Here is a 23085-nt window from a genome sequence, read left to right as displayed (position 1 = left end):
AGTGTGAAAAGTGCTCTATATTTTTAGAGCTTAAGTGTATGTATACATAACATGGGCATTTCTGGTAACTGTAAATATGCATAAAGCTGCAAACAAAAAGCATTACACAACTTCTTTTAGAACAGCTTCTTTTCTGTAGTAGCACAGGTGATTTTCTCCCTAGACTACATTTAGCACAGACAGTTACACAACTAGTGCAACTGTCTCATCTAACAAGAATTGGTGGGAACATGCAGATTGAAACGGTCAACAGAGCTGCTCTTAAATAAAACAAAGATACATCACAAGGCATGTGCTTCTTCTTCGAGAATCTGGCACGGATAGGTAGAGCTGTGCAACATGCCACACTGCAAAACTAAATAAACACAACAATGTTTTCTTTAGTTGTTCTAAAATCAGGAGTATCTGACATTAAAATAGCTTCACTACTCCGTAGATTCCCTTAAAGAGAATGATTAACTGTGCAACTACAAAGCTTCGCGATTCCAGCTCTAGCAGGAAACGGCATTCTCGCTTTTCAAAATCACTCCGAGCCGATGTTTCTTTCGCATTACCGGAGGTACCAAAACACCGGACCCTGGAGAGGATTCCGCGTCTCACCGGGGCGCCGGTGCAGCCCAGCGGGTCAAACCCAACTCCGCGCCCGGTGTGCCGGGTGGGCAGCGCTCCGCAGCCCGGCGCCCCAGGCTCTCCGTACGCTCAGAGCCCGCCGGGACGGGGTGTCCGAGGGGGCGGAGAGGGGCAGCGAGCCCCGGGCCCGGTTCGGGGCGGCCCCTCCCGGTGCGGGCCGGGCCCGGCGCGTTACAAAACCGCCTGGTTTTGTAACAACCTGCGGGCGCGGCCAATGAGCGCCGCCGCCGCCGTCACGTGCCCGGGTTTATATAAGCGGCGGCGGCGGCGCGGGGCGCTCCCGGCGCGGGGCGGCAGCAGCAGCGCCATGGCCCGGCGGGGCCGCGCCGCGCCCGCGCCTCACGGCGTCCCGCGCCGCCCGCCGCGCTAGAGGAGCCGCCGCCGCCATGGGCTCGCACCTGCCGCCGCGCCCCGAGCCCCAGCTGGTGCTGCAGCTGGCGGCCGGCGCTCTGCAGGCGCAGAACTTGGAGGCGGCCGGCGGCGGCCTGGGGCCCGAGTGGCAGGTGCTGCTCGGGCGGGCGGACGCGCTGGCCTTCGGCGGGCGGCTGCACGAGGCGCTGCCGCTGTACCAGCTGGCGTCCCGCCACCAGCAGCTGCGCGCAGAGCAGCTGGAGAAGCTGGTGGAGTGCCTGGCGCAGAGCGTCCGGATCAAAGAGGGACTGCCCGCCGCCGGGCAGCCCGCGGCACCCCGCGAGTGGGACGTCTTCAGGTGCCGCAAATGCCAGGGCTTCCTCTTCGAGCCCGTTTCCTTGCCTTGCGGACACACGTTCTGCAAAAAGTGCCTGGAGAGGGACCGGGCGCCCGAGCCCCGCTGCGTCCTGTGCAAGGAGGCGGGCGGCGCGGCGGCCGGGCAGCTCCTGCGGGTCAATGTCATCCTCAGCAACCTGCTGACCAAGTGGTTCCCCTGCCAAGTGAAGGCTTCGCAGCTCCGGCACGAAGGGAACCTCCTCTACAAGGAGAAGAAGCTCCAAGCCGCCCTGCAGAAGTACAACGAAGCGGTCAGCCTAGGTAAGGGCTCCCTCTCCCCGCTGCTGGTCCGCGGCTCCGCGCCGGGGCAGGGATAACTTTCCACCGGCCGGGTCTCGCTGGCGGCCTCTCGTCCCACCGAGCCCCGGGCTCGGCCGGGGATACCCCGGTGTCCGGGAGCGTGCCGCCGGCTCCCCGGGCCGGGTCCTGGGGCCAGTGTCCGGAGGGGAGCCCCAGGGAGGGGTCTCGGCTCTTCGGCCCGCGGTGAAACTGGGTCAGGAGAGCAGCGGTTGCGTAAGCCCGAGCCTGCGGTCCGGCTGGGCTCCCCTCGGCCGGCGCCGTTGTGTAACCGGCGGAGCCGGGGGGAGCGGAGCGCCGCGCCCTGGGCATCCCGCCGCGCCCCGGGAAGGGCTCCGGGCGCGGGGTCCCCGCCGAGCAGCCGCTCGCAGCCGGGGATGCGTGTCCGGGCCGCGGGCGCGTCCCGCACCCCCGGCCCGCCCGGCCCCGCGCTCCCGCCCCAGCGCCGGGGAGCGCCTGCGGGGCTGCGCAGGGAGAACTTTTGATGCGGTCCTTTTCATGCAGTTCTTCCTGAGAAAAAGTGACTCACGCTGCCAGTACAAAGTAGAAGTTAAAGGCGAGGTATTACAGGGAAGCGTTTCACTGAAATGAAAATGCTCCCAAGAAAACTGCTCAGCCTGTGTCCCGATGCTGCAGTGGGTGTAACTCAATGATCATTGTAACCCTACCTGATTCTTCTTTTCCTGTATTTTGAGCTCTGGCATGAAAAGACCCTAATTTATCACTTAAAAACTTTGATGCTACCAATTTTGAAACTCCTCCCTACAGTACGACAGCATCCCTCCTGCTGTCTTAAATGTCTCCTGTGTGTCTCTACCAACGATCTGATCTTCAGTCAGTGCTGGTAATTTATTGTGTGAGTGTCTCAGCATTTATTTATGCAATGTTCTCTGCAGTTATATAAGACATAGCTGGCATTTTGTCTGGAGTTGCCCAAAGAGGTTTCCAGATTTAATTTAGTGCATGGATGTTTTGTGGGTTTGTGCAACTTGGAAGCATCAACATGTGTTTAAAAGAAATTAAAAATTAAGGAATAAAGCTTATGTAACTAATTTCTTTTTACCTAATTGACCACTTTTTCTATTTCCTACAGCTCCAAATGACCACTTACTATATAGCAACCGGTCCCAGATTAACTCCACTTTGAAAGCTTGTGAAGATGCATTGCACGATGCAGAAACAGCATGCAGGCTCCAGCCATACTGGTTGAAAGTAAGTTGTGACTCCAGCTGTACTTTCTTTAAGCCTTGATCGTGCCCTGATAGAAAACAGTTGCAATGGTCAGACAGTGGAATCTGAGGGAGGCTTTAAGTCCTGTAACTTCTTGGACTCCTGCAATTTACAGACATTTAACCATTATTGAGCTTCCTGTGGTGAAGAAAGACAGTGCTAGTCCTGGAGAATGAGACATGGCTATTTTCCTTGACTTAGATGAATATCAATTTTGTGAACTCTCTAAAAATTGAATGCTAAGGACAAAATTGCTGTTTTAGAAGATGGATGTAGGGGAGGTAGATGTTTCCAATATCAGTTGAGCTCAGGTGCTGTGAAAATCATATTTGCATGAGTGGGAGAACGTCCTGTTTATGCTTGCAGTTTTTAGGACTGTTGTGTTTAGAATCCCAGGGACTGGTGGTGTCTAGGTGTAAGACACACTTATAGTGATTTTTCCTGGCTAATTTTTCTTTCTTCAGAAATATCTTTTGTACTTTCACTGTGGTTTTATTGTATATTTTCTGGACAAAAGCTGCAGCTGTGGATGTGTTTCCTTGCAGGGTCACCTAAGGAAAGGACAAGCATTAGCTAATCTGGGGAAAACAGAAGAAGCTTTAAGGGAGTTTCTATTCTGCCTTGCTCTAGATACTGGGAACAAGACAGCCAAGTCTGAGGCACAAAAGGTGAGTTCCCTAAATCATCTGGATCTGCACAATTGTTTTCAGGAGCCTCTCATAAAGGAGGATACAATTTTTTTCTTTTCCCCTCTTTCATTACTGCAGAGAGCTGGATGGAGATACAAATCCAGACTGTTGTTCACATTTGAGTCGTGTATTGCTGATCTGAAGATAGGAAGGTAGCAAGAAAATATAATCAGCAGCCATTCAGTGGAAACAGTTACAGTGCTAGCATCAAAAAATTTGAAGGAAAACTGAATTGTTAATAATTGCCACCCACAGACTATTGTGATTCTCAAATTTCTAATTGATTCCTAGCCTGGCAATCTATTCCCAATGCTGGAGTGCAGAAGAGGGGGAGTTGCTATTGAATGATGTATCAGGCCAGTGACTGGCAGAGCACAACACGCAGCACTCATCAAACTCCACTTGGGAGCAGCAGCTTTCTTGCTACTGCCAGTCATGCTGCCCCATGTCAGTGTGTGCAGGAGGTGTGGAAGAGGAAGCAGTCAACAAAGGAAGAGCAGTTTTAAAATAGTTTTTTAGGGCTAATAATTAATGCTAAATAAGCAAGAAAATTAATTGATCTGCACTAAGGCTTTTTTTTCAGATGCAATTTACAATGTGTGTGAATTCTCATATGGCTTTTTGGAATACTGCTGTTTTGCCCACCCCTCGAATCTCTGATATCCTGTAAATCAGTATTTCGACATTTAATAATTTTTGTTGTTTTTGTCATAGTTAAAAGGCTCAGTGTTGCAGTGATTACTTATGACAATAAAAATATAATAGTTTTATTTTCCTTCATGACAGTGTATTTATGCCATTCTCAATCCCTGGTGGGATGGGAACATTAGGGTTTTTATGTTCTGTAGCACATCAGGCTTTCTAAGCACAGTAGAATTCTTACAGTAAAACTCTATTCACAAAGGTAACAGAGTATAACCTGAATGGTTGTAGTGAAATCAAATTTCTATCTCATTTTATATATGGTTGAGATTTCAGCCTCTGAGGGTTTTTTTGTCACTGATGTTTGAGGGTTTTGTTTGCTTTTTTCCCCAGTGGTTTCCATGCAGTCTTTCATTGTCATTATGTCATGATTTGTGCTCACAGTCATGCTGGAAGACTTTCTGTGCACTAGAGCAAAAAGACCAGAAACAAACAGATATGTTTCTAAATTCTGACTCCAAATAGCCATTTCCAAGACATTTAATTTCTGAGCAGTGGGACTCTGAGAAAAACTAGGCTTCTTATGACTGAAAGAATTACTTGTGCACTCATCAGACACAGAGTTCATCCATGATGCAATATTTTACTAGGTCATTTCCAAGGCTGGTCACATAACAGTGACATACTACATTTTACCAAATTCTTTGGGTGCAGTTGTGATGTTCTGCCTGCATTAACTGTCTGCCTGTGTTAGTTTGGACATAGTGTGATCCTGTGAAATCCTTTTTGGCTTTAAATAGAAATCTCAGCTGTCATGTGGCTTCCTCAGGCATCAGCAGGATCACCTCAGTAGTATGTTGAAATTAGTTTTTGAAGTGTGAATCTTCTATTCATGTCTCTTTCCTTAAATATTCATCTGATAATCTATGCCATACAAGAGGCTTCAAGCTGCTACTTGAAATAGATTCACTTATTTTCTTATAGAAAATGAAAAAATGGCATTTTTCTACTGCCTACCTTTTTTGTATTCTCACATAAGTGAATTAAAAATAGCTACAGTTTACAATATCAGACACATTTACCCAACTGATCTTGGATTAAGCCTGTGAGATGAGTGCTTTCTGTGCTAGTAAACTCCACTGAAAGATGATGTGCAGCAAAAAAAAAAAAACCAAAACAACAACCCAAAAACATTCAAGAAAGATGTTAGCAATTCCTGGTGAGCCCTGAACTGCAGGACAAAGAGGACAAAGGCATGTGTGTGTCACATCACAGAGAATGGTTAATGACTCTGTGGGCTTGTTTAACTCTGAAAATGTTTCTTGCTGTCTGTTTGGCCTGTACTGCATTAGCTCTTGCACTTTTTGTTCCTACCCTCATTTAAAGGGCTCTTTAAATGGTGTTAACAAAATCCTGGATGCTTCTTTCAGCTGTTCCCTTACTTGCTTTTTCATTTAGAGGTTGCAAGGAAGGAACTAAGCAGTGAAGTGTTCTGTTTTATATCACAGCTTCTACTTAGTTTGTTTTCACTGATCCCGGGAAATGCTCAGGAACACTTACCCGATATCCTGCAGCTGTTGTCACATCACTCTAGATTAAAGGGGAATCTCCTAAATTCAGTGGGATCTGGAGGCACCAGCCATAACCTACAAAGGTTGCTCAAGGTAAAGATCAAGTCTGATGTGTGGTTCTTAATTTGTTGTGTGTTTTGTGTTCACATTGGGAAGCCTTCTCTCCTTTTTGCCTCTGGGAGATAGGAGGATACATTTTCTCAAATTTTTACTGAATTTCAGAACCTACAAAACAGTGTTAACTTACTGAAGTCTCCTTATTTGACTTTTTTTCTTTAATGTAAGTCCTCTGTTCTGATAAATTTTATATCAGAATTGAGTGGGTTCTACTCCTGTAATTGTCTTTAGGTCTTCCAAGTAGTTGGTAGTGGAAACGGCCTCTGTAGATTGGATTTAGATACCCTCAAATGCTGTGAAATGCTAAAATCTAGAGCTTCAACTTGAAATGCTAAAATCTAGAGCTTCAACTTGAGCTATAGCTGGTGTGCCAGTAATGAAGTCATTCTATACTCTGTACAATACTTACAGGTTATTGTAGAGCTACATAAGATATGTGAGCTACTTCATAACTTTGGTTTTGCAACTGTAGTTTTGTAAAGGGCTGCAGAAGTTTACATTCATAGGTGTGTAAGGATCACTTCTGCTTCACTGAGACCTGAACTTTGGGATGGGTTTTGCATGTATTGTATATTTAGGAGAAAACTTGGCTAGTCCTTACAGACAGGTGGAGGTTTTAGCTGCCTTGTTGAGACCGATAAGAATCAGTGACACTGCCCCATGGAAAGGCTGTTAGGATATTCTGCCAGGAAACCCTTTTGCATGACTCTCACAAAGCCATTCAGGGGACAGTTCACTCATCTTCCTGCATGTCACACATCACAATCCAGTGTCTGGTTTGGGTCCATCCAGGGAGGTGATGTTACAGAGCTGACAGGTGATGTCAGTGCAGGGGCTGCTCACAGGAAGTCCTGTGGCCATGGCAGATAAACCCTGAATGGTTTATCCTCTGAGAAAGGAATCTGCTTTGCAAGAGGAAGCTCTGGGCATTTTCTCTCTTATAAATTTTGTGTGTTTTTACTGCTTCCTTAAAATGAACTGAATTGTTTTGGTTTTTCTGTTGGTTGATACCATCACCATGATGTAAACAATATGCATTTTCCCATAGGTTCAGTGATAACAATATATTTAACATGAGATTTAGCCACCTTTCTGACTGAATCCAGTTTCACAACCTTTGAGCTTTAAAGCCACACAAAAGGGCTGAAAACCCTCAATGGTGGGGAGGGGAAATCAAGTTTGTTGGTTGCTTGCTTTTTGGGGTTTAATTTTTTAAAATTAGTATTAGCAATTCTCAAACTCTTGCTTCTTGACCCACAAAGTCCTTCCTGGTGATCTAGAATATTATAAGATTTTTGACAGGTTGAGTTTTCTCCCTACCAAGTTGTTGGAAAATTGGTCTAATGTCAGTCCTCTCTTCACACAGGTCAATGTGGAACAGAAAAAGGGTTTTTCCATTCAAGAGGAACCAAATGTAACTACTTCTGGTAGTTTGAGGAAACCTATACAAATTGCAGAGAGCAAAAAGGACTGCTCAGAGGAGGAGAACAAATTCACCTCCATGCCAGAGTCTACTTTTCTCCTCTCTGAGAAATGCAGCCTCCTGAAAAGGAAGTGCTGCTCAGAGGAGATGAGAAATGCTGAGGTGCCCTGCAAGCTGATGAAGAAAGGTATGTTTAATTACAGGACAGGTCCCATGGCAGGCCACCCATGGAAACTTTTCTTCTGTAAGATTCAGACAAAGAGGGACTAAATTCCACTTTGCCTTTTATATTTTCTCTTTTGTCTAATCAAGGGATGCATGTTGTGGAAGCTTTACTGTGTGCAGAGAGAAAAAATGTAAATGGGGCAAAGAAGGTCATGTGCTTTTCTCAGCAGAGCTCTGAATCTTTTAAAGAACATCAGTGTTGCACATGGTCTCAGCCTTTTCTATAATAATTTTAAAAGTTTAAAAGTACAACCTCTATTTGTTCTTGGTATCTGGCCTTGTTTTCATGCTGTGCAATGTATTTACAATGGTATAGGAGAAGAACTTGTCTCACTTTAGACTTTCAGCACTAACAAAGTGTTTGGACTTTGCCAATGCAAGGCCGGATTGATCCCTCTGTTAGTGGCTATAATGTGACCAAAATCAAGGGGAGATGTGCTGATTTGTGCCAAGGCTTTTGAATTTGAAGCTTTGATTAGAAATTACTGTGATGATGCTTCATGGTTCAATAAGTTGCAAATATCAGATGCTGGTGTAAATACATGAGATGGCATTGTGCTTGCATGGTTCTGTTCAACTGCTTTTTTTTTTTTTTTTTCTTATTGATAGACATAGTTGATATTAGGGAAAATAGTACTGGACAACATATTCCATTTGAAGTTGTGGATCCATCAGATTTGGACTGCTCCCTGTGTATGAGGTGTGTTCTTTTCTCACAGATATCTATAGCCTTCTAGCTGTATCTTCCTCCCTTTTATGACCTAGAGATTTTCTAACTTGCTTGGTACTTTTTTTTGCCTGTGACATGAAATTAGCTTTGGCTGTGATTTTCACTCCAGTGATGCATTTCTAGACCTTTGATTCTGAGCACTGTTGATGAATGGGCACTCTTTGATCTTCTCTGGGCTGGTGATTGCTTTGGAAGGGGCACACAGTCACGTGGGGGTTCAGCATGTTAGAGAAGCTGTCTGAAAGATTTGCTCTCACTACTGACACAGTGCACAAACCCACAGTTGTCACCTGGGAATTTGTGGAGCTGTTTGTCAGAAAAGCATAAAATACCTAAAGAGACCACATCCAGTGAATATTCTGAGTTTGCATGTGAAGTACTGTGTTGTTGCTATTGCCATAGGAGGATCTTGTGGGTAAGCAAGAGTGTGCTTTAACTCTTGCTTTAGAGATGTGTTCCTCACTTTACTGAGGCAGACACTCCATTTGCTTGAAGATTTCTTCTTCCAGTAAAGAAAATTGTTGTTAATAGAACAGCAGTTATTCTTGGGAACAGCAATGGCTTAGTAAATCAAGTAGGAGTTGTCAACTGCACCTATTTTACTACTTGTTTTGTAGAAAACATTTTCACTTTGGCAAACACATTATGTGGGGGGGTTTTAGTGCCTTAGAAATATTGGGAAGGTGTTTCACTTGCTGCAGTGGGTGTTGCTTAGGTTGTTTGGTTTTTGTAATTACCCACCTTTATATATAATTCATGCTGGGGTTGGTTTTGCACAATATTTTAAAATTCCTAAATAGCAAATAGCCTCTTTAGGGATTTACTTCTGAAGGCATGTGTTTTGAGAAATTTGGATTTTGTTGTTTGTATGCAGAGGAGGAGGCTTCAATTTGTTTCAGACAAACTGAGAGCTTTGAGGGCCAACTGCTGTATTGTCTGATTTGCTTCTGCTTGGAATAAATCAGATCTGCCCCCTCTCCCTCTGCCTGTCTACAGCTGAAATATGTTCCAAAAGTTTGTGCAGCTGTCAAAACACTCAATAGTGCAAAGAGCAAAGCTTTCCTCTCACAGGAAGCCACACAATTAGTCTTAGATGGTTTGGTGATTCTGCTTGTTTATCATCGTGTCCACAAACCATTTTTCAGATGTTTTAAATAAAATTAATTAATCCTACTTTCTCATCCTCTATGTTAAATCAGAAACAGCCAGACTAAAATGCATTTGTAAAAGAATTAACCCAGGGGTTTCTGTTTCCCTTATAGAACAGAGGATGTATAGGTGCTGTGCCTGGAATCGTAGTGCCAAATGCAGACTTTGCCTTCAGAAGGATGTTGGCTTTGTAACATCACTGCACAAGAGGGCTTGTGCTCAGGAAAGCTCTCCTCAGATCTTCCTGGTTATTTATGCAGACCCATTGTAATTACTTCCTGCCATGTTCTTCAGAAGCCTTTTGGGGTTTTGGTTCCTGAGTGCTTTGGTCTAATTACCCAGTAACCTACTGACCTGCACACAATTAACTGCAGGAGCTGTTATTAACCTGTTTGTCTGATGGAGTGGCAAAAATGTTATTGATCTACCTTTGCTCCAGCAGCAAGCAGAAAATACAAAGCAAGGAACTAATGAGAAAAGGAGTGTTATTCCACAGCATCTTAGTTTCTGTGTTGCAGTAGCTCAAAATAATGTCATGGCAAGTCTTGGTGTGTAGTGTTTCCTTCTGCAAATCATGGAGCTTGTCCAGGTCCTCTTAGAGTTGTTAGGAAAAGCTGCTGCTGGCTTTTGTTGGAGATAGGACAGGCTCAGGAATCTTAGGAGCATTTTGTCTTTATGCTGTGTTTCAGATGAAGTCAGTCCCTACCAAATAATTACATGCAATGCAGTTCTTTCTGGAACATGGGGTAGAATTCAGTGTTTCACATGGTTTAAGTGAGGTTTCTGCTCATGAAACAGTTAACAAGTGTTTTCAATTACACCATCAAGTTGCAATAAGATAGGTGTGGCATTTTAGATACTGTTTCATATGTTCCATTGCTTAAATGTCAATGTTTTTAGTAACTAATGACATTTAATGAGCTCTCTATAGCAGTCTTGTTAAAAGCCAATTGCATTCTTAAATACACTCATCTTGTCAAAGATGCTAATAAATGTGGGTTTACTTATTTTCATTTCCACATGTTTAACAGAACATAGTGTACTGTTTTGATAAACTAATACTTTTAAGAAAAATTATGAATTCACTTAAATTATAATGAGACTAGTATTTAAGACCTTCAAATGTTCAGTATGTTATAAAATACAGTATATTCCAGACAATTTAGTTGCTAGATTTGTATTGTTTCTATTTTTAAAAAAACTTCTATCTTATTTACATCCCTTTAAGGTCTTTATTGACAAGGAAATATGACTTTGCAGTGTTGCATAATCATAATAAGGAAAAAATCTTTACATGAAATTAAGTGTCATAGAGGTGCTTGAAATGGATAAAGAATAGGTACCATGATACTTTGAATACCTGGCCTTATATATTTAAATATTTTTCTAAATATAAAATATGAACCTCCTGTCACTCATTTTCCAGAAGAGCAGTCCCTTGAAGGTTAAAAACTTTATTAAAAAAATATACCCATTAGAGCTGGCAATAATAGAATCATGCCAAGTCCCAGTTTATTGTAATTACTCTTGTGGGCTATTACTGTAAATAGGTATTTTGTGCTTAGCTCCACACATACAAGTAATCACAAAATTTCAGTCATATTTGTGGAAGTATTGCTCAATTTCATTAGTGAAGTCAGATGGTCCAACTTCTGGGTCTGTTTATTGCTCACACAGAGGAAAATTAAAAGCTGGCTTAATTAAAAGCTGGCTTGTTGGAAGTTCATGATAATATTGTCCCTCACATTCACTGAAGTCAGAGTTCATGGGCTGCCTTTCATGTTGGGTGGCAATAACAAAGTCTGTAGGCTGAATAAATACAAAAGATGGTTGAAGAAATTAAAAGCAAGAAGAGACTTTGTCCCTGTAGTAGTCAGTAGTTAAGTTAGTGAATAAATTCAGCTTTTTTTGGTAGCAACTTTTTTCTTTTACTTTAGTACACGATATTGTTGTCTTTTTGCTCTTGGATTTTCCAATCCAGGCTCTTCTATGAACCTGTCACTACACCTTGTGGACACACCTTCTGTCTCAAATGTCTGGAGAGATGCCTGGATCATAACCCAAAATGTCCCCTGTGCAAGGAAGGGCTCTCAGAGGTAACACTTGGATTTTTTCAGCATAAGTTCAAGTGATAGGAACCACTTCACCTTCAGACAGCCTTGATATTTCCCAACACAAAAGAAAGCTTACATAACTCAGGAAGAATGTGAATTTTAAAATGCTCTTGTGAGTTGCCATGCATGGCTAGTCTCTGTTCAAACCTTAGGACCAGGCCTGTACTTGGAAAATCTGTAGGTGATTTTTGCTTTCCAGATTTCCTAAGTGAATGTCTGTAACACATGGAATAGTTAAAAAAAACCAACTCTTGGGTGGCAAGTTTGACAGATGATAGACTCACAGACATCAGAAAATGGGGGTGTAATGGGTGATGTCCTTTGCACAGGTACCAAACACTGTGAAGTGCTGGGTGTTCTAACTGCTTGTGTGTGTTCTTACTGCAGTGCTTGGCTATGAGGAAATATTGTAAAACAGTGCTAATGGAGGAGCTAATAGCCAGATATCTTCCAGAAGAACTCACTGAAAGGAGAAAGATTTATGAAGAGGAAATAGCAGAGCTTTCCAAGTACGTAATCCATTTATGTAAAATCCCATCTCTAATTCTGCTGCTGTTGGCTGGGAGTGGCTCTGGCTGCTGTGGAACATGAGCTGAGATGCTGATGGAGCTTCTTTCTCTGTGCCATGTGATTTCAGAGAACAGGGTCCAGGGAAAACTGTGCTTGAGTGAGCATAAAAACTAGACACTGTGCTAAAGAATAAAGAGAAGTAAAAGAAAGAATAAAGAGAAGTAGAAGTCTCTTTATAAACAAAGTACAAAGCAATGTGTCTGCTTTCAGTGGACCTTTATAAAAGGCACAGAGTGGGAAGCAGTCTGACAGGATGGGGTTTGGAATATACTGGATAGGGAAGAAATGGGATTAAGGGAAATAAAATAAATAAAAGCAATACTAGAGATCCAATAATGCTTTCACAAGCAAGTCCAGAAAGCTTAATGAAAAAAATGTTATTAAGTGATATATAGTTTTCTAGAGTATTTAGTCAGTTAAAGGGAAAATAATTTTAGCTTTTACCATTCCATTAAGAATGAAATTAATCTATTACCAATAATTTTCTTTGTTTATTCCATTAAGAATTCTATTCTAAAGATGCGGTAATTTCTATTTAAATATGTCATAATCTTAAAGAATGTGAGCCTTATGTGTCAGTAGTTGGGTAAAACATCATATCTGATTTTTCCTTTCCTTCTTACAGCCTAAATAAGAATGTTCCCATATTTGTGTGCACCATGGCCTATCCCACAGTGCCCTGTCCTTTGCACATCTTCGAGCCCTGCTACCGGCTGATGATCCGCAGGTGCATGGAGACGGGCACCAGGCAGTTTGGGATGTGCATCAGCGACCCTGTCAAGGGGTGAGTGAACAGCCTGGACCATCTGAGGCACCCTCTTAGTCTGGAGCCAGTGGAGAGGTGCAGAAAGGTCCATGGCTGTAATATCTGGGGTAGCTTTCCAGTAGAGAAATTTTCTTCCTAATCGTGCAGGTTAAAGTTTCCTCCTAATCATGCAGGTTGAGGAGACAGAAGTTTTTCTCTTGAGGACTTGGATTCTGACTAATATAATAGTCCGTTCTCTTAGAACTGAATGTGTGTCATTATGTGACTGAGCTGCAGACCTCCTGTAGTACATGAAAAAAAGTGTATTTTTCTCCTGCTTTTAAATCTGCTGTTTTGGCACAAGAAATCAAAATGGTAGTAAGGTGTGTTCTTGGGCTAAATTTCCTTAAATTATAGGATATGTTTATATCTTTTATATATTTATAGTAGTGGCTGCAGAGGTATAACAGGACCTTCATAAGGACTGGCTGAGCATTTACATTGAGCCATTTACAGTCAGTCTTAGGTAATTTGACTTCAATGTTTAACTCTATTTAGCTTTTCTTCCTTCTTTTTATGCTATAAACTTACTGGGTATGTATACTCTGTGGAAAGTATGATTTACAGAAAATACCCACCTGCAAAGTAAAATATGCTGAAATAGTGCAAACACTTTTTTCTTCATAGATTTCCTAGTCCTTCCATAATGTCAATATTCTGAATTGCACTTGTCCTTCTGTACAAACTGACTGAACATGTTAGGATTATGGACAAAGTTTGCTTCTGATCTGTGTATCTTTCTGTTTCATAAGATGTTTCCTGTATTCCAAAACATCCAGTTAGCATTAATCAGATTAGACAGTCTGAATCTTCCTGATAGTTTTGCAAACAATTGTGGAATAATTTGAACTAGAGCAGGTCAGTGCTATGAACAATAGAAATGAGCTGACATTGGTAAATACCTTTGTGGCAGGGACTGGCTGCATGGCAGCTCTGTGGAACTCAGGGTGGAGAAAATAAGATTTGTTTACTTGCTTTTGTTCTGATTTCAATAGGTTTGCAGATTATGGCTGCATTCTGGAGATAAGAAATGTTGAATTCTTTGCTGATGGTCGCTCTGTTGTAGACAGCATTGGCAAGAGGAGATTTAAGGTGATCCAGCACAGCCAGCGTGATGGATATAATACAGCAGATATTGAGTACATTGAGGATCAAAAGGTAAGTTCAGAAATATTTCATTTAAACTGTATAACATGTGAAATTCTAAGTATGTATGGTTTTAGTGGGTTTTATTTTTGTAGATGTATCTAATACAACAAATTTGTGGTATTTAATAGCTGCTCATGGTTAAGGTGGGACACATACTAGTCAGCACAAGCATGCACACACACTGCCCAAGTACTGAAGAGTGTTTCCTGGAGGTATTTATCAGAGGACCAGAATAAGTGTATCCAGGATGAGATCTTACTGCTCTTCTAGACAGAATAACTGCAGTTTATAAGAGGGTGGAGGGGGAGCCTTACACTATTTTTATGGAAGCCAATTTTAAAATCCCTATTCAGGTAAGAAGCAGCAGGATTGAGTGCACCATAACCTTCAAAATTGCTTGCATTAATTCTTAAGAGCTTTTGGTATGTAATGGGAAGGTAAAATGTCTACTCTGAGGTTCTACTGATTTTTTTTAAAGCTTCGCACAATCTTTTTTTCCTGTTTTTGTGCGCTATTCGTGTAAAGGCTTTTTCATATGAAAATCCAGAAACTGCAAATTCTACAAATAGATATTTTTGGTCTAGAATACAGGCAAAGTGAAGAATTTGGTTAGTGGAGGATCATCAGAGGAAGAAACACCAAATGAGCTCTCACTATTTATTCCAGAACTCTTTTGGCATGTTTTTTTTCTTTTCCTTGCCCTTACCCAATCCTGAAAATCCTGAAAATCCTATGCCTTCCCCAGCATGCAGCCTGAACTAACAATAACCTTCCCCCTCTCATTTCTCATTCCAGGTGCAAGGACAGGAGTATGCTGCATTACTTGTTCTCCATGACTCTGTCTATGATCAGGCCTCTACATGGTTTAACTCCCTCAAGCAAGCACTCAAAAGTCGAATTCTCAGTCATTTTGGTCCAATGCCAGCTAAGGATCCTGACCCACAGGTATCCACAATCAGTGGCTTATGTAACTTTTTGGGACAGAAATAGCAGGGATATCCGATAAGCTGGCAGGCATTGTGTTTTAAGATGAAAATATGAATACTCTGCATTTACCCCACATAAGCTGAGCCTCTAAATTCTGTTGCCACACACCAATGGTAGCACAGTTGCAAAGAAAAAGTTTGTATTTAATGTTGATAACTTTCTAAGACTGTTTATCTCACTGCATTAATCCCAGGAGACTGAACTGCCTTTTTTGCCTGCTCTACTTCCCCAGTTAAATGACTGAGAGTAAATAGGCAACTGGAAACTTTTACTTTTGATAAAGGACTGCAAACAGTGGGGAACTGCAAATGGTGGGGTCCTAAAATATAACAAGAATATAACAAGAGCTAAATATGAGGTAGTGTCATAAAGTATGGAGAAGGAATCCTAAAGATCTGGGTCAGTAATAACATGAGAAGAAAACAAATTTTTAAAAATCCAGAAGGCCTAGCTTATAAATTGTTGCTAGTAATAGAAAATGCATCCTATTTCAACATTCTATTTTTAGGAAAGGTGCCACTTGTTTGTAATGTGTTTCAGGCCAACCGGTAATCACAAGCCATTAGTCAGGCAATGAAATAATCGACTTGTTACATTGCTATCAAAAACAGAATTTTCAGAGTTAAATCCTCAAAACCAGCCCCTTACCAGCTGTATGAATCCTGACTTCTAATTTATAATTTTGCCCCCCTGACTGCAGGCAAACCCCAACGGCCCAGCCTGTTGCTAGTGGGTCCTGGCTGTGCTTTCCCTGGAGAACAGAGCCCAGCTGCGCTTCCTGGCCATGCAGTCACTCAGGGGAAAAAAAATAATTTTAAAAAAATGGATTTAAAAATAGGTCCACCTTATAAATTGTTGCTAGTAATAGAAACACATTCTATTTTTTCATACTGTTTTTAGGAAAGGTGCCACTGGTTTGTAACCTGTTCCAGGCCAAGCCATTAGGCTGGCAATGCAATAACCCACTTGCTGCATTGCTATCGACAACCATGTTTCAGAGTTAAATCCTCAATACCAGCCCCTGACTTCTAATTTCTATTTTTCCCCCTGCCTGCAGGCAAACCCCAACGGGCCAGCCTGGTGCTGGTGGGTCCTGGCTGTGCTTCCCCTGGAGAGCAGAGCCCAGCTGCCCTTCCTGGCCATGCAGTCGCCCAGGGAAAAAAAAAATTAAAAAAAAATCCAGAAGGTCCACCCCATAAATTGTTGCTAGTAATAGAAACACATTCTGTTTTTTCATACTGTTTTTAGGAAAGGTGCCACTGGTTTGTAACCTGTTCCAGGCCAAGCCATTAGGCTGGCAATGCAATAACCCACTTGCTGCATTGTCATCGACAACCATGTTTCAGAGTTAAACCCTCAAAGTCAGCACCTGACTTCTAATTTCTATTTCTCCCCCTGCCTGCAGGCAAACCCCAACGGGCCAGCCTGGTGCTGGTGGGTCCTGGCTGTGCTGCCCCTGGAGAACAGAGCCCAGCTGCCCTTCCTGGCCATGCAGTCGCTGCGGGAGCGCCTGAGCGGCATCCGCCGCGTGCTGACCTTCATGGCGCGCGCCCGGGCGCGGTGACAGCCAGCACCAGAGCTGGGCAGCTCCCACTGCCCCTGTCACTCCAGCTAACTGCAATAATGTCTTACAGATCTGAGTGTGTCAGGATGCTTCAAGCCCTGAGTTTCAAAGAGAATGACTTATAAAGAGCAGGGGATGTTTATGGATACTTCAATAGTTTCCTTTTGGAACTGAGACGAGTATTCAATCGCTGCACTGCTAAATTCATAACAAATGTGATAGAACAAAAAGTGATCTTGTTTGCCATAAACATTTTAAAAATCTTAAGAGTTTTTTTAATTTATTTTATTTTTATTTTTTAGTGGATAAAGGATAAACTGTGCAGTTTAATGTGAAGCAGAAATAATAAGGTTGATGCGTTATTTCAGTGAACTGCAAAGTCTTTTATTCAAATGGTTCAGGTTTTATATAGCATTGTGTAAAATAATGTTCACAACTTCTGTTTGATAATTTATTTTTGCACTATGATTTTTTTGTTTCAAAATGTATATTATTTATGTGTTCATTCACTAAAGGAAAGTGAGCTGCTCTATTTATAGTGTTTTTACCCTGTATTTATGACTGGGGAAAAAATGATTATTCTTGCAGTGCACAAGCAACTGCTTTGATAATTTTTCAGTTATTTGTGTTCAAATACTTTGAATGTTTTTCTACTCATCCCCAGTTCTGCTGTAGCTTAAGAATGCCCCCAGAACATCCTGCCTTGAAGTCTTTGATTACACAGATTGTCTGAGTTAATTGAAGCACAGCTGTTGAAGGTTCATCCTATGCTTGTGGAGAGGTTCCTGATACAACCAAACAGTCAAGCACCTGCTTAAGCATGTGTTTATGTGATTGGGTAAATTCAAGTACTGATGGTTGATGTCAGTGGGAATTGACCATAGTGGTGACAGAAGGATCTAACCCCTAATATTTCACAGAACAGAATAACTTGAAGTTGAATTTATATCTGAACTCTTTCTTGCAAAAATGGACAATGGCTATGAACAACTGCGAAGAAAGAGCTGCAATATTTGGAAAGTGGCTTATTCTAGAGAAAACTGGAAGTACTGGTGTCATTTCATTGTAGGTTAATACATAGATTTATTTTTTTTCATCAACTCCTGTTGCTGTTAAGATGAGTTTTATTTCTTTTAACTGTTTGGTGGGGTTTGGCTTTGGAGTGTGTGTATGGGAGGGGGAGGGGGGAGTTATTTTGAACTGTAGGACTCAGAGGGTAGCTTGTGTCACATAAGAAGGATTATGTTGTAATAAATGCTATTTATTTCACCCCAATCTTCAGGTTTCTGTTAGCTTCAAATCTCTACCCAGCCATTGCTTTTCTCTTAAGAGATTGGGTAGTGTTGCTAATAATAGTTATCTCCCAAGGAAGGCAAGTGAATTTTAGCATGATTACTTCTAGCTATAAAGCAGGTAAAAATAGGGCAGAAATGAGAACAGGAAGTATCTTGGTTTTGATTTTTTTTTAATCAACAGTTCATATACTTGTTTTGCTGCTTGTATTGCTTACAGTGTACCACTTTCTGAGACTGCTCTTACCTCCATCTGATTTTGACTTTGACTAATTTCAATGTGAGCAAAACTGGGCCTTTATTCTAAGCTACTGTTTTCCCTTTCAGTGGCAAAAACTAGAATGAAGTGAGAATGTTATGGAATGCTATAAATTTCTTTGGGTTTTTTTATGCAGGATAGCACTGCCATTTCATGCCTTTATGAAAAAAATGCAGTAGGATTTAATGTAACTTTTCTGCATGTTTTTCCATTATCTCATCAGTAATATTTGTTAGTTAAAAGTAGTTTTCATAAAGCTACCTTTGTTCCCCTTTTGTTAAATTCTGTAAAACTTTTTTATAAGGGTACCAAAGAAACAAATGGAAGACAAACATGTTTCACCCTTGTGGTGCACATGGAATCTGTGTCCTGTTTGCATTGAGCTACTTTGGAAATGCTGTAACTTCCTTCCATACTGCTGGATTGCTGCACTCTCTCCATGAGTGGTATTTGGCATGCTGAAAAAACGGATAAAAGCATCTACATCTTCTGAACAGTACCAAGTGATGGTGGCTGACACCTGCTATGGCATTTTGTGTTCATAAGTCAGCAAAGTGATTTATATTTTTTTGGAAGTGAAGCTGCATTAAATGCAATTCTTCCACAAACCATTACATTTGCAGAACGTAAGTGTCTCATATTGCTCCCACAGGAAAAAAAGCTTCCACTTTTGTTACTCTTATCTGTGAGAAAAGGAGCTTAAATACCTAATTTAAACTGTTTTCTCACTGATGTAATTATTTTTTTATCCTGCACGCTGTGTCTTCTACATACTCATTCTGCCTATTTTGTTGTTTTAGAAAAGATTTCATGGAAAGAATCTTTGATTTTAAAGATGAATATTGTCTTTTCTGTTAGTCTTGAGTAAAGCAGCCAGAATTTCCAAGCAGAGACTTGTGTCCATGCCCTGCATCGTGAGCACCCAGTGCATTTGTTGCAGCCTGGAAACACTGGACCTACTGCATGTAATGCAAACAGGTGATCTGCATGCACAACAAATCAAAATTCCATCTGTACAGGTACAGTAGCATTCTTGCTGGGGCTGCTCTATGGCCACACATCCTAGGTTAATGGCTTAAGTCTGAAAATTCCATCAGAAATGAAAACCAATACTGAGAAAGATTTATGCTAATGAACACAAACCTGTCCAGGAAAAACTGGACAAGGAGTACCCTTAGCCTTCATTATGTTGAGATGGTAAAGTTTCAGTAATGATGCTTAAAATAAAAAAAATCTAGGTTTGCCACGCTACCACTGTTTTTTTCAGTTGCATAAATAAGTATAAGCATGTAAATGCAACATTTATCACAGGCATGAATAAACAGCTGAACAGATTTAAAAATACCTTCAGTTTAATTATAGAAATAGCATTGATCAGATAAAATACTAATTGGGAATATTTTATTTAAGCTGCTCACATTTTTCTAGACATCAAACCCAGTTTTATAACCAGTCTTGCTCATCTGCTAAAAACAAAAAACTCAACAAACCAAATCATGATTCAAATTTCATTTCCTGTGTGGTGTGAGGTATTGATTAATTGTTGTGTGGGCATAGGTAATGCATAGGATGCTTAGACAGTAGGTCAGTAGTTTTAATAATAAATGATAAAATGGTGTGATAGGCCTTCATGCTAAGTCTTGAGTGACATTCTGGTGTTAGCTGTAGAAGTTCCTCTTGCTTTTTTTCTGTCATTACTTTAAGTGCTGCTATCTTCCATGACAATGTAGCAATAAGAGATACCAGCTGTCAGATGTGGCTCGCCGTCCTTCTGTCCTGCACCACTGCTCACTGACAGAACACCTCAACCATGGTTTTATTAATCCAAAGATTGTTTTAATCTAAAAAAAAAAGTGGATTTGGATGTAGCAGGTCTGTGTTAATCTGTGCTGTAGAGAAAGAGCTTCATAGAGTTGAGTTCTGGTTTAGATGGTCTTTTCACAGAATCAGAATCCCAGGTTGGAAGGGACCTCAAGGATCAGCTGGTCCAACTTTTCTTGGCAAAAGCATGGTCTAGACAAGATGGTCCAGCAGGCAATCCAGCCAAATCTTACAGGTGTCCAGTGTTGGGAAATCCAACACATCCCTGGGAAGATTACTCCAATGGCTGATTGTTCTCATTGTGAAAATTTTTCTCTTTAATGATTTCTACTTGGTGCTGAAGTTTTACTGGTGTTTAAATCAATGACAGGAGTTGTATTTAAATTCAGTGTTTAGGAATGGAGAACATGTTCACAAACACTTATTTAAAAAAGAAAGTGAAAATTATCTATAGGGGTTTTGTGCATAAAAACCCCATGGACCTATATGCACTTAGGGTAGTGCTCCCCATTTCCCCCAAGTCCTTCATCAGATGAACACAATCCCTCTTTTCAGCCCCTGCTTAGTTCTCATTTAATTCACAACTGAAACTGTAACTAGTGCAGCATGTAGCTTAGGAGCTGGGCTTTATTTCCAAAGCCCAGCAAATCACTGGAAGTCCTATGGCAATAGCAAAATGGTAGTTTGAGCAAAGTCACTCTCTTGAAACACTTTGCTAAATAAATATTGTCTGAAAGAAGAAAGAAACTAATCTGCTTAGACAGGATTAAAATGGTGGATAATAAAAACCTGAACTATTACATTGACTTACTCATCCAGGTATCATGTGAAGTGCTTACTGATGTTGGATTTTCATAAGGTCTAAAGTAACCCTCACATAGAAGTGCCTGTATTCTGTTATTGCCATTCTTGAGCTTTTTAATAGTCATAGCCATATATTTTATAAATATAAAACATATGCAGCTTTTAATCTTTACATTCAGTTTGCAGAACAAAGGTTTACAGAGCAGAAGTGTAGCAAAAACAATGTTATAGCTTCTATAATTCCCTGATAAGGAACAGGTGAAGTACAAAAATGAGGAGCAAAAGACTATCTGTGTAAGATGTCTTAATTTGGAACCATATACTTGTCCAATTTAATTCCATCAAGCTATGTGGTTACAAGAGTGCCAGAAATATATCTATCAAGCCATTTTAAATAAAATGTTTTGTGGACTTGTATATTCCATTTGTTTGTAAAACATCCTTTTGTGCACTGTAATGAACTTGAAATGAAACTTAAGTTATACTCTCATATCACTGGACAGAATACTGTTCAGCTACCTCTACATAAGTTTGAAGTAATTTGTTTTTTTCCAGACTTGTTTGCATTGTCATATAAAATATATTTTAAAAAATCATAGTCCAAAGAACCTGTATGTGTTTGTAGATGTACTTATAACTATGTTGTACCAACAAAGTCTGTGTGGAGAGTTGTTTCCTAATTAAAATTTTTGTCTTCTTTACTCTTTGGCTTGCATAACAACTACAGAGGCAAACAAACATTATAGGAGAGCTGCTTTTTGCAGGTCTTTTAGGTAAAGGAGCAAAGAACAACTCCTATATCCTGCAATCACACAACAACACTTGAAGTCAAGAAGCCAAACCATAGAAATTAAGTTGTTCAAACCTCAAATGTTATAAAAGATGACAGCAGGTGCTGCTGGTGTTTTGGGGGGTTTTGGGCTTGGTTTTATTGCCTTTCCTCTCTTCCTTTGTTGCTGTGGTAAAGTAAAAAGGATGGGAACTGAAGAAGGCCTGGCTTACTGCATTACCCTGCACTTCTGTGGGCTTTGGTTCCTCTGCTGCATTACTGTTTGCTTTACAGCTTGCTGTGATTTAAACCTGTGGCCAGGATACCCTTTCATGTACTGTGTGAGGCAGGAGTACATCCCAGCCACATTTAAGCTGTGTCTTTGTGGTGATAAAAGGACTATTTCCAGTGATGACCACTTCAAAAGTTCCATCAAACTCCACAGAGAAAGCTAAAGAACACCTTTATTCATAAACCTAATACTAAGAGTTTGTTCTACAAAAAATATCAAGATTTAAATTTTTTTTACAAGTTACATATGTATGGGCTGCTTCCTTTGCCTTGTCATTTAATCTAGTTGTAGCATGCTTGTGACTTGCTGCCTAAGCCCCAGCCACTGCTGGGGTCAGAGGTTGCCTTGCTGGCCTCTTATATAAGCTTGTTCAGGCTCTGCATCTGCTTTAGAATCCAGGGCACAGGCTAAGGCCTGTGGTGAGCCTACAGCTCAGTATGTCAAGGTCTCTATTATCTATAACAAAATATATTTGTGTCTGATAAGAGGAAGTTTTGGTTGAAGTGCATTTTCATCAGGAAATAGTAAATAGTCAAAACTGGACCTTTTCTTGGGAACATGTTGATTTAAACTATTGTTTTTAAGTCATAACTTTAATTTTGAAAGCTTTAAGAATGGTTATAAAAAAGAGGGGTTTAGATGCAATATGAAACAGAATTTAACCCAAATATAGGATAGCAAAATATTTCCCAACTACTTTCTCACTATGTCCTCGTTTTATAACTGTACCTACACAGATTGATTCAAATGGTATTTGAAATATGCTAAAGTCATCCACACTTACATAATGCTTCATATTAAAATGATCATTAGCAATTTTGGATCATTTCTATCCTGTGAAGCAGTTAAAGGAAAGCTACTGTCTCCAGTCAGCCTTTGCTCCCCAGTTCCCTGGCACTGGACCCTGTGCTGACTTTGCTGTGCATGGGATCAGGACCCTGTGCCATGCTGGGCAAAGGGACATGGGACAGCTCCTGGCTGTCACCTGCCCCACCTTCAAAATGCTGTCAGTAACACGTTTTTACTCTAAAAGATGCCACAAAATCCTGGAACTTCTCTTAATGTGCCATGGTTCTCTGTGTGACTGGGTGAAAGGTATAATGGCAACAGTTTTATCTTTAAAAAACATGCTGACTTCTTAAAATCAACAATTCTTTAGCCTCTACTGTAGGAGCCATAGATTGCCTGGTCTTTGCTCCATACTACTCA

At 41.1% G+C, this 23085-nt stretch overlaps 1 protein-coding gene across 1 annotated transcript; it reads left to right on the top strand.

Moving 5' to 3' along the window:
- Nucleotides 1-1016: 1016 nt before the first annotated feature.
- On the top strand, nucleotides 1017-21516 carry LONRF3 (LON peptidase N-terminal domain and ring finger 3). The gene is made up of 12 exons (XM_063170652.1): nucleotides 1017-1638; nucleotides 2768-2886; nucleotides 3450-3572; nucleotides 5744-5899; nucleotides 7290-7533; nucleotides 8181-8271; nucleotides 11432-11546; nucleotides 11952-12073; nucleotides 12760-12918; nucleotides 13935-14097; nucleotides 14884-15033; nucleotides 16481-21516. Exons 1-12 carry the CDS (start codon nucleotides 1017-1019, stop codon nucleotides 16637-16639), a joined length of 2223 nt encoding a protein of 740 aa, XP_063026722.1. The 3' UTR covers nucleotides 16640-21516.
- Nucleotides 21517-23085: the final 1569 nt, after the last annotated feature.

The sequence above is a fragment of the Melospiza melodia genome, chromosome 16 (assembly GCF_035770615.1).
Source record: "Melospiza melodia melodia isolate bMelMel2 chromosome 16, bMelMel2.pri, whole genome shotgun sequence".
Lineage (NCBI taxonomy): Eukaryota > Metazoa > Chordata > Aves > Passeriformes > Passerellidae > Melospiza > Melospiza melodia.
The sequence above is the reverse complement of the archived record's forward strand: the minus strand, read 5'-3'. Positions and strand labels throughout refer to the sequence as shown.

Coding starts and splice junctions, on each gene's coding strand:
- LONRF3 (XM_063170652.1), top strand. CDS start 1,017: ATGGGCTCGCACCTGCCGCCGCGCCCCGAGCCCCAGCTGGTGCTGCAG. Junction 2,887..3,449: donor TCCAGCCATACTGGTTGAAA/GTAAGTTGTGAC, acceptor GTTTCCTTGCAG/GGTCACCTAAGGAAAGGACA. Junction 8,272..11,431: donor GACTGCTCCCTGTGTATGAG/GTGTGTTCTTTT, acceptor TTTCCAATCCAG/GCTCTTCTATGAACCTGTCA.